This window comes from Clupea harengus, chromosome 25 (assembly GCF_900700415.2).
Source record: "Clupea harengus chromosome 25, Ch_v2.0.2, whole genome shotgun sequence".
In the NCBI taxonomy this organism is placed as follows: Eukaryota; Metazoa; Chordata; class Actinopteri; order Clupeiformes; family Clupeidae; genus Clupea; species Clupea harengus.
The window spans coordinates 7,863,385-7,875,480 of record NC_045176.1 but is presented as its reverse complement, the minus strand read 5'-3'; the positions used below and the strand labels follow the sequence as shown (position 1 = coordinate 7,875,480).

Below are 12,096 nucleotides of genomic sequence, written 5' to 3'. Positions count from 1 at the left end.
TCTGCTCTCTGCTGGAAATGGCTTGGGCAAGTTTGAGTGGATACAATCTCTGGGTTCATCCCCAACTGGAAGACTACTATGAAAGTGCACATTCGTGTTTTTATAAATATAATCTATTTAAAACTACACTGTATGCTGCTTATAATGAGCTGTGATGCTTTGGTATTAGGACTGCACTAAAAGAAACAACTTTCAGGGAGAATGTGCACAACACGTTCACCGATGGGGGGATTCATCGCTGGGCAACAGTGACCTCATGAGACAAGAGTGGGATACTACCACCATCAATTCAAAATGGAGAAGGTAACATTTCTATGGGTGATTCCTGTAGCACCCTCTCTTCCAGCAGCACCCATTGTGAAAGGCGCTCTGCAGTTTTAGGCCTTATTAGAGTGGTACAGCACATTAACCTTTATTTGTGTTGAAATATAAATATAACAGTCATTGAAAAGCTTAACGCATATTACCACAGCCAAAAATATGTGAGCAAAATGTAAGAGATGATTGTAAAGGCTTGAATAATACTTGGATGCCAAACCATAGTGAGGGAAGGAAAAGCATATATGTAGTTTACCATCAAGCGTAAAAATACGGTCTCTGTTTAAATGCAGCAGAAATACATCCCATACTATTACTATTATAACTTATTCATACTTTATCATTCTATTATTACAGGCTTGCAAAGAGTATAAAGTCAATCAGAGCCATTTTAGTTACAAGTGAGTAATCTTCACTTTCTGAAACTTGCGTATAAAACACTTTAAAATAAAAATGAACATTATTTAGTCACGTTGATGTTTGTTTATTGTTATTAAAATCAGAATAATGATTTCACATTCAAACACAGCCCACTAACTCTCTGTTGAGTAATATTCTAAAATTACAACAACAGTTAAAGTTTTCATTGATAATTCAAGCTGGAGGTAAAATCCTAGTAGGAAAATACAAGGATATTCAGAAAACATTTTATTGAAGATACATAGTGGAGAGTGATGGCAAATAATACATCTGCTGTTGTCTACTGCCAAAACACAGCTATAGTGGAATAAATTATTTATACATTGGCTCTTATTTGCGATACCAGATCCTCATCTTCTTCTCCCGCTTAATCTTCCTCTGCAACTGCAAGCAGCCATACAGCAGAGCCTCTGCAGAAGGAGGGCAGCCTGAAATGAAGACCATGGGAAAAACACAAGTCAACACACCACAAGGATAAGGCAATATGCAAGCGTCTTATGCAAACCCAAACAGCCAAGTGAACACTGATGTTATGAGTTACCTGGAACATATATATCAACTGGAACAATGCGATCACATCCTCTCACCACAGAATAGGAGTAATGGTAATAGCCACCTCCATTGGCACAGCTGCAAGAAATAAAACATATTTTTATAATTTAACCACAACAAGAGAAACTTTGTGTATTAGGGCCCTATTCCTCATAAATTGCTAAACCATTGCCAGATAATATGACAAATACCATGATAGCAGGACTGAATTATCTAAGAACATATGTTGGTTGGAAAGGTTATATATGAAGAATTGAAACTATGATCAGTAACTGTAGGACTGTTTGAAGCTGATGGCCAAGTTCTTGTTTATTGGAGCTGAATCAAACAGAATAATCCTGCATCGTGTTGCAGAGGATTAACGTAATGGGACATTCATGTATGAAAGCTACACAGTTTGGTTGTTCAGCATAGTAAATTAGCTAACTGGCTACACGGTTGGTGTGTGTACTTTGTATAAGTATACACAGAACACGTCCAGTTAAAAGTAAAGTCCGTAATACACTTTTTGTCAAATTCAGCAAATTGGTCCTCATGGTCCTGTAGACAGCAATTCTATGTGTGATATCTGTGTGAGATCAGATATCTCTACATTGTGTCAATCTACTGCAAAGACTGGTTTTGATTTCAGTTTTTTTTTTCCAAAGGTCTTCTCTGCCCCTTAATAATCATTACTCCTCTACCTAAATAGCATTAGCTACCTATGTGAAATTCCATTGCTGGTGGCGATTTCTAATTAAGCCATGATTCGCTTAGTGAAATAACCAAAATATTAAATATATCATTGGGCCTAAAGTAGTTTTACTCCTAGGAAGGACACATACTGATGAAAATGTGTATCTGTACTGTTAGTCCAAGCGTCTGCTAAATGAATAAACTATAAATGAATAAAAAGCGTAAATGTGTTTTTCTTTCTCTTGACCCAGGGTCCGCACAGACACATTTTTCATGGAACTGAACATTCCGTGGAGGCAGCTTTTATACTCTGGGCTTACAGTGTGGGACTTTAAACCTCCTCCCCAATGGCAACAGTTGATACTCTTTAAGCAAAACATGGCAAGCAACAGCTATAATCTGCATGGACCAGCACGTCCATAGGTGAACTGCCAAGAAGGACATTGTGTAACACCAATTATCTGTCATTCAGTCTGCGAAAGTCTGATTCATTTGGACTTAAATTGCACTGCAAGGCCAAGCCAAGCCAAGCTGTGATGCTGTACCTAATAACAGTCGTCTCTAAAGTATAAATGAATGTATGCTTTGCTTCCGCCAGAAATTAAAAACATGAATATACAACATTCTGGTTACCACAGTAAAAAGGTTATAGGGAAATTTCTTCAAAAGTGACTTGTATTGTGATACAACAACATTTAAATGAAGACAAACAAGAATTTGATCATACCTCCCCATTGAGATCACATATCGGGGCTCTGGCATCTGGTCGTACACCTATTTTCAGAGTACAAATGTTCACAATAATTATGTTCAACAATGATTAGTGTACGCCAGCTATCAGCAACAAAAAGTTAACACTGCTACAAGTAATGTTGCCAGGTCTTGCAAACTCCAGCTATCCGTTAAAAGAGCCAGACACTAGACACGTTTCGTGTTCTGTTACATTCCTCAGCTTTACGAGTTTAGACAAACTAAGAAAGAATACCTTTCGCAAGGCCGGGGCCATTTTATTTGTGAGAGTCCCTGCAACGATCATGACATCAGCCTGCCGGGGGCTGGCTCTGAACACCACTCCAAAACGATCCATGTCATACCGAGGAGCCGCCATGTGCATCATCTCCACTGCACAGCATGCCAGGCCAAAGGTCATTGGCCACAAGGAGCTCTGTGGGACATACATGTACATTTGAGCTGCATTACATTCTTCAGCTGGGTTTCGTGCCTGATGCCCATTGTCATCAAACTCAAACATATACAGAGAAAAGGCGGAACATTTTCAGAAACTTAAGCTCGGGAATTTTGACAATTATATTTTTCAAAAGTTAGCCTATAACAGGGAACTTAAATGTAGTTGAAAACAAGACTAGGCAAGCCTAGCTCAGCTGGACCCTGGATGCAGCTAGTTGGGAACATTGTCTGCCAGAAACGTAAACCTATGACTTCCTGTAAAATCAGGTTTAACCTGGCCCCCCCACCACTATGCAGCCTAGTCACGTTTAGAACAGCAGCAACCAGTGCTACTCGAGGGGCAGCAAGAGGAGACTGTGATATTCCTTCAAAAAAAAAAGTGTATTTGGACAGTCAGTTTACTCAGTTAGGTCAGCCCGGGAATGGAACCATCTCCCTTAGAACAGTAGAGAATCAACCTCATTCAACCGTTTTAAAAGTAATCTCAAAACATGGTTGATAAATAACCAAAAATGTGATCACTAGTGGGTAAGCAGTAGAACTTGTATATTGGGATTGTATTTTATTTGATTGTATCTTATTTTATTTTTTTGATTTATTGTCAATGTTATGTTTGATATACGTTAATGCCTTTTTTTAGGTTGTATAGCCTTTTTCACTCTTTTTCACTTTTTTGGGGGGAAACTAGCCTTTTGGCTATAATTGGGTGCATTTACATTTTAATGTTCATGAATGTACACTATCCCTCTTGATCAAATAAACAAATTGATTGATTGATTGATTGTTGTTTTTCAACGTCTTTTTCATTACCTAGCATATTGATTACTTGTTACACTGAAGCCATGTTCATTTTAATACCAAGTTAATTTGTATACAGTAGGCTAACTTTTTACAGCGGTGAGAGTAGGATGTATGTATGTCCATACAAAAGTAAACCATCACCTCGATTATTCGTTGCTGTTGGGGTCCATCAAAAAAGCGCGAGGTGGGCGACTTAAAAGCAAAAATAAAAGTAATGACTGCAAATTAAAGACTGAGCAATAAAAACTTCATTCAAAACTCTATTTTAATGTATGTATCAGTGTTTCCCCTACCGTTATATTAGGGGGGCGCCCCGCCCCCCCAACGGCACCCCCCGCCCCCCCTGGAAGGTCAAGTTAATTTTGTTCAATTTTATTTTCTATAAAGCGCCAGATCACAACGGAAGTAATTTAAGGTTACCTTTCCTATAGAACAGGTCTATAGCTTGTTCTTTTATTAAACAAAATAAATAGCCTTATGTTATTTATCTTATTTACACGACGGCATGTAATTTCTGTCTCTACATGGTCGCGCGTTTACAATTCTCTGTATCGTGCATGGCAGAGTTCCGCCGCGATGCGCGCGTGGCCCTTTTTACATAGAGTCTGGTAATAAATCTATGAAATGTAACGATAATTATTTATTTTGCTGTGAATAATGAAGGAAGCAATAAATCCGATTATTTGCCAAACCCTCAAGAGCTGTTGCCATGGAGATTTAACGTTACTTTCTGTTTGAGGACAAGGTAGCAGCTAGTGTTGAAGAATGGATGACTTGAAATTGGACGACTTTAAATTAATATATGAAATTGAACATCAACACCTATACGGATAAAATAAATAAACAAGGATAGCAAAACAGATTGTAAGCAATGGGAACGGCTGAAACACAGACAGGACGTCAGATGACGAGACAGATCATAGTGACACAGGCTGTTTTTTTTTTCGTCATATGAAGGCTGAGACATTCATAAAATTGTATTCAGTCGTACTGGTCCTTTTATAATGCCAACATGTGCACTTCGTTGTGGATAAGTAAAGCCTATTTTGCTACATTTTTGTAGTCCTGGTAATCTTTTGTTTGGCATATTGGTGAGGTTATTAAGAGGACCATTTCTCAATCGTTTTGTTCTTGATGAATTAATGTTTGTTTATTAATCAATTATTTTTCAACAAATAACTCAATTATAATTACAAAGAGGACAATTCACAACTTTTTATCGCAACTTTCACTTGTTTCGCCAATTTCATTGCAACAAAAACCTAAAAATAAAAACTTTCATCGCAACTTTTTGGAAAAGCTCCTGCGAAATCAGGAATTTTAGGCCGCAAATATCTCAAAAAATTTTCTTCCAGAAGCCCAGAAAGATACACCACTGCAGCGACAAAAGCTGCACACTTTGTGGATAATTGTTCCGATGTTTAGTTGTTATATTGACTGCTGTCATTAAAAGAAACACATGAACACCATGATTCCTTTAAGCGTTTGTGTCGGTGGCCACGCCGCGCCGCGCACCGTGGCTAACGTTAGCAATTCTAGATCTTGCAGCATGACATTGGTTAAAACAACCAGATTTTATGCAAATTCAGTTGAATTTCAACCCTGCACTGTGCATTCCTCCATCACACGTGCAGTGCATTCCTTTGTCATATATGACAAGGTAAATACAGTTAGTATAAATAACTCCAAAATGTCCAGTTTACTCCCATGGAAAGTTTCCAACTTTGAATATTCCCGGAATTTTGCAACCCTAGAGACAGACAGTGAATTCTGCTGCAATCATAATCACTGTCATGCATCCTCACCCTGCGAGCCCAGTTGACCAAGTCATCCAGCTTGGTGATAACATACTCCCCCTTGTTGCTGAGTGCCGAAGCTGGCTTGGCTGCCAAAGCTGTGCTTTTCTCCCTCGCTGGAACCAAACTAAACAGGAAGGAGTTCATAATGTAATTGTGAAATGCCATGTCATTCATCGTAACAACTCGAAAATTCATAACATGGATTTTTACCTGGCCTGGGGTAAAATGTGTTTGTTGTGGCCACAGAAAATCGTAAGGTTAGACGACCTATGCGAAGAGAAAATGACATTAGCGTTACATTCACATTAGGAAAAACTTAAATCTTCAATGTACTAAAAGACATTTGTATCTCTTACCTTGAGAAGGTCCCCAACCTACAGAGACGAAACGCTGCAATAAACAGAGCAAATTGCACTTGGCGTTACTTAACTGCTTGATATTTACAATGTTAGCTTTGATAACGCTAGAGTTACATTAACTATCGGTAACTATCCCCTTTAGCGAAATAAAATAGGTCCAAGTATGACCACGACATTTTTAATATTAGGTTTACGTCAAAATACAGATAGCAAACTCAAGGCAGTTATTCAGGTTGAAGGTAAACGGGGGCAAAAACCGCTAACATTAGCTACCTGTGAACTAGCATAACGTTATATGATACAAGGTCACGCTTCAAAACAACACTGGGCTAAGAGATGCGCTTCTTAAATACCAACTGGTAATAACTTCTTTACAATAGGTTTTCATACAGACATTTATCTATGCAAATACGTCTACAATGTCGATAACATATGCATTGCAGGTTAGACTGTTGATGTCCCCTTACCAAGCGCCTCCATGTTGGTGTATGCTGGAAGTGAATACGTAACATCCGGTTTTACGAAACGTTTACAGCCTGGTTGTGTTCATTATGGTAAAACAGATAGGTCTGCGCGAACTGCTCGTTTAGATGGTTGGCAATTCAAAACAAACACATTCTTCAAACGAATTCGCCTGCGTTGGTGTATGACCATTATTTGTGGTATAATCAGTCAGTAAGATGATTATAAGAGGTGGGATTAAACCAGTATTTTTGTTATTATTTATTTGGTCAGTTATTAACTTGTTAACCACTTCACTCTGGTGTGCTAAGAACAGAGGTGGGTAGTAGCGCAGGTGGGTAGTCCCAATAAATTGTACTTTAAAGTAAGTACATTTAATGCAGAATTCCTTTTACTCTTACTCGAGTATATTTACGATAAATAAATGTTCTTATACTCCGTCACAGTAGGCTACACAATTATCGCTATTTTTATATTGATTTATTTTTATCCCCACACGCACAGCCTGCGACGTCGACGGCTTTGGCTACATAAACATATACGTCAACGGCGCAGCAAGGGCACTTGACAGTGGAAATCAATCCCAAAATATTAGTCTCTGAGTGGAAATCGGGCTCCGTGGAGATATACACATCGTATCACTGGATCTAGACATGGCAAGAAACGTCCAAGTTTAAATAGCTGATGTTAGAAAGCTTAAGATCCTATGGGCTAGGCTACATGTAATGTTACAAGCCTAGCGTATGGGGCAAAAACCCAACAGCATTTAAGTTCGTTAGTGTGTGGTTTATTCTTAGACTGATTATTATACGCTCCTCAGAATGTTGCAAATTGTTCAACTGATTGGGTTAACGTATGTTCGTTTTGGGATTTATTTTCAACAATCCCATTTATCATCTTGGTAAAAAATCTGAATATGAGAACGTAGCCTAAACCAAATATCTTAAAGTGACAATCGACTTTAAGATATACAATCAATACATCATCAACCAGCATCGAGTTGGCAACATTTTAACTGGATATTTCAAAACAGATGCACGGTAAGCAAAGAATCTAAGGATGAGCCAAATATATTATTTGCAATTTCAACTAAATAAAGAAGAGAATATCTATAGACTGTATGGTATAGGCGATTTGTTTGCTTTAATTGTGTGCATTAACATTTGTTTTGTGTTATTGTTTTGATGGGTACTTTTACTTTCATTTGAGTCACTATTATTATAAACCAACAACACTTTTACTTGAGTTCACCTTTCTCTACCACCTCTGGCTAGGCAACTATGAATTGTAAGCTATATCCTAAGGAGGCAGAGATATTACCTACAAATCTTAATATAATTTAGAGAGGAGAAGCATGGAGTATTTCTGTTAACCTCATACCCCATCCCTAACTGCTTCTCAAGCTCCTCAAAATCAATCACAACCAAACACAAGCATGCCTCCATATGCACTGGTTACATAAACAGCAGAAATATTTAACTATTAATTATGAACACCACAAAAAGTAAAAAGTCTATATAGGAAAAGATGTCAACATCTTCATATGTTGGTAATTTAATAAGTGAATATGCCTTCTGACTTAAATGGTTGGTTTATCACAACCAATTCAACATTATTTTTGCATGTCACAAGGACATGTGTAACAACAACAACAATAAAAAGAATACACTGACAAATGGTGTATAACTCCAAGACTGACAAATAAATCATTAAAAAAGAAAATCCCTTTTCATGTAAATATTCTTGGAATGTTTAGATGCAAATTACATAAAGAATTCCTTCCCATATTTGGTTTTCATTTTTAAGTACATTTAGTGCTAATAACATACACTGGGAATCTGCCTTGATGCACTAAGCATGACATACTATTACACACTGGAAAAGCTTTTCAGGACACAAATTCAAACAGTCATACACACTGTAACAAGACAATTCAACAGTTCATGGAAAAAGAAAATAAAAATCTGGAACTTCACAACACCAATGATGTCGAATTCCATAAACTTCACAGCCCTACTGTATGATATAGTATCTAACTTCACAACACCAATGATGTTGAATTCCATAAACTTCACAGCCATACTGTATGATAGCGTTTAACAGAATGGTGTGTCAAACATCGGCCATTCTGTTAAACAATCAAAATGCTAAGTTTAATAATGGAATGACAATCTTTAACTTCAGTTTAATAATGGATTAACATGACAACGCGAACGTTTGCAGATAACACACGCCGTCTGATAATTAACACAGTTACGATATAGTATCTAACTTTAAGCAGCTTGGTTTGTCTGATTTGTGCAATTAAGCACATTCTGACAGAAACACTTAATAGCCTACTTTTTTTTTTTTTAAAACATTATTCCATTTAATCGATGGTTAATATACTGGTGACTAAGTAAGGCACTTAAGGTAAATAACTGAACAGTTAGCAAAACCCGAAAGACACACAATTCCACTAGTAATCCTGTCCTTCCTCTTGGTACCCTTGGTATCCCTCATCTTGGAATTCCGGAATATGACCTTCAGCTTCTTCTCCATTCAGCTCCTTGTTTTCCCCACTTTTGGGACAGTACTTGGGATTGTAGATCTGTCGGCCCAAGCCAAAGTTCTGCCCACTTTGATTGGCCCCTTGGGCATAGCCCATCTGCAGAGACATAGTTGAGTTGTCACACTTGTCAGTGCCCATCTTCTGGTCATAGATGGCACGACGGGTTCCCGGGGCTGTCATTCCAGCCTGCAAACAGATAAAAACAGCTACTGATGTCATTGTCCTTCGCACAACAGGAAGGGAAAGGTCAAAACAACCCAGATGCTTTTAAACATCTGCACTGATATTCCAGCGGACATTCAGTGTTTCTATTAATACTTCTGCTATGAAGGAAAGGAGCTTACCTGGCTGGCCATTTTGTTTGTTCCCATTTGCAAGCTGATAGTTGAATTGTCCATAGGTGGAAGAATATGAGATTTTGGGTCATACAAATGTCTCCTGGTGCCATAAGCATTCATACCAGCTTGGCTAGCACACTTGTTCGTCCCCATCTGGAACCACAGACCAAATAGGATTGGTTAATACAACATTATTATCGCAAATTAACAGTTTCTAAATGGGTTGATTCTAAGGCATGCAGACAGAGAGCTCATCGTATACCTGCAGTCCGATGACACAATGACCAGCCTTCATCTTTTCTTCATCAAATTCTCGCTCATGTTTGTCTGCATACTTTACCCCAATATCCATAGAGGTTTGTACTCCCTTTGTCTTGGCCTAAAACAGCATATAAATGTAATTGGACAATTGACAATGTTGAAATGTAAATGAAATAAAGTGACATTGTAAGCTTGATAAACAAGAGCAAACAATTCCAACACTTTCAAAGTTACTGCATTTTAAATAGATAAAAACGGTCATGGAAGAGATTTTACCATGCCAGCCAGAGCTAGGAGAGTTGTCTGAACTTGGGTCATGTTTCCATTCTCAAATATATCATTGGCTTCAAATATATCATGAGGCTTCAGTCCGTACACTGTAATCGATTTGATGAAGTTGGTCAAGTTCTCAAGCTGCAATAAAACATGAAAAATGTGAACTGAGTTTAAATTGTAAAGGTCAAGATTTTAAAACAGATGTCTAATGTCGTATACTTTCAAGTGGACATGTATTAGTCGCCAGACAATGGTGGAGGCAATTGCCTCCTGATACTGATCAAAAGGGGAAAGTTACACCCTCTTACCTGATGCCAGTTCTGAGTTGACGGATTGACCTTTTTCACAGATCCAGGCTGGAGCTTGTTGATAAGTCTAGATGCAAGAACAATTTAGGAATTATGAGGACGGTAAAAGAAAGCTCACTTTCAGCACATCATCCTTCAAAAATTATGATACTCACTCGCATAATATGACACCGCTTTTCAGGCCCTTCTGAAAGTCCTCCCCAATGGAACATCCAGTTACATCCTCAATCCAAGTCCGCAACTCCTCTTCTCTCTGGGGGTCATACTTTTGTGCAATCTAGAGGGGAAAGAAGCCGATGGGAGGAGCATAACAGAGGCAATTGTACAACCAAAGATCATTCCATTGAAAAACGGCTGATCACGTTCAAAACAGTTACCAACATCTCTCAGCTGAAGGAAACATAGGAATGTGGCGTCTGAGGCTCTGAGTTAACCTACTAAATGAGAAGGTCTATAGCGAACAAGAATTCCTGCAACGTTCGCCATAGAAATAGGCTACTGAACTTCGTATTTAGGTCATTTTGCATTTTACGGTCATGGTTTAAAGACTGTATAAAACGCAATCGTTGAACTCTGTTACGCAGCCGCTATTAAAGAAGAAGCGATCTTTCGATTTGTTAAATTTAATCTCAAACCAGGTAGCATCAATAGCCTAAATGACGTAAACTAAGCACAACCCAAGTTGAAAACTGGAGACAGACGAATCGGCGTTAGTTTGTGTAGTTAGGACATAACTTTTACAGGACTGTTGCTCAATTACATTTCGTGTGCATGATCTTTACATTAAATTTATTCAATTGCATTTCGACATTTACAAAACTGTCACAGCCGAAAAACTGTCACAGTTGATGCTGAGTTTTGGAGAGCAAATTGTAATAATTTGAATGATTCGTGTTATACACGAGTTTAGGATTTTTGAGCATAATGAAAGCCAACACCCCTGCTTTTCAATAGAAACCTCTGCAAAGTACACTACTGTTAAAGGGAAATTAAATACCTAGGCAGATAAAATAAGCTATACCCAGTGACAAGGCAGGCTACCGATTTACCATTAATTAACTAATTACATTAAACTACCCTCGATCATGTAAAAACAACTTTATTTAGTTTTACAAATCAATTTAAGTGTTTCTTACAAGGTCTAGACTAGTAGGCCTACTTCTTTGTCAGGTTTACCGATGTTGCCTGCCGCTACCTACTCATCACAAGACCTAAGACCACAAGTTCAAATTCCTACTGATACATACCCTATTTTTGACTTCCGCTGATAATCCATATGCTGGACCTTTGTTGAACTGAGAGCTAGTCATTTTATCTCAGTGAAATGTTCAATAGCTCAAAAAGTGAAATCGTTGACTGTATGCCCACAGAAAGGATGCAAGTCATCTGTCGCTCTAGTAACTATATCCAACTCCAAATTCCTATGAAACTCCAGGTACCTCCTTTACTTTCTGACTTCCAATCACAGGTCTCGTATGGAAAGTTAAATCGCCCCGTAAATCGATAAAGGCTCCTCCCTTCTTTTCTCCTGGCTGTGATTGATATCAAAAAGTCCATATATGGAGTGGAAGTCCCAAATTCCTCTAAGGAGGGAGTATCCCTCCGCGTGCCAGACGTGCAGTAGTCGAGGAATGTTGTCACATTTGGAGTAAAAAAGCTGTGCTGACGTAACCAACACTCTGAATATTTCCCAAATCAGCCCACCAGTGCATGGTCTGCTAAAAGGTCACTGCAAATGATGACATAAGAATGCGCACATGCGAATTTAAGTAGATGTTATACTTACTT

General features: G+C 38.2%; 2 protein-coding genes across 2 annotated transcripts; both read right to left on the bottom strand.

Moving 5' to 3' along the window:
* Positions 1–953: 953 nt before the first annotated feature.
* On the bottom strand, positions 954–6,652 carry LOC105900583 (NADH-quinone oxidoreductase subunit B 2-like). Its single transcript, XM_012827911.3, has 8 exons — positions 6,580–6,652; positions 6,110–6,143; positions 5,964–6,020; positions 5,760–5,877; positions 2,951–3,130; positions 2,693–2,739; positions 1,280–1,368; positions 954–1,166 (listed from the first exon to the last, which is right to left on the bottom strand). The coding sequence occupies exons 1-8, from the start codon at positions 6,590–6,592 to the stop codon at positions 1,069–1,071; spliced, it is 636 nt and encodes a 211-aa protein (XP_012683365.1). The 5' UTR covers positions 6,593–6,652; the 3' UTR covers positions 954–1,068.
* A 2,276-nt stretch (positions 6,653–8,928) lies between these two features.
* cnn2 (calponin 2) lies at positions 8,929–11,737 on the bottom strand. Its single transcript, XM_012827910.3, has 7 exons — positions 11,556–11,737; positions 10,464–10,585; positions 10,309–10,375; positions 10,001–10,138; positions 9,726–9,842; positions 9,470–9,616; positions 8,929–9,311 (listed from the first exon to the last, which is right to left on the bottom strand). Exons 1-7 carry the CDS (start codon positions 11,616–11,618, stop codon positions 9,033–9,035), a joined length of 933 nt encoding a protein of 310 aa, XP_012683364.1. The 5' UTR covers positions 11,619–11,737; the 3' UTR covers positions 8,929–9,032.
* Between the last annotated feature and the right edge of the window lie 359 nt (positions 11,738–12,096).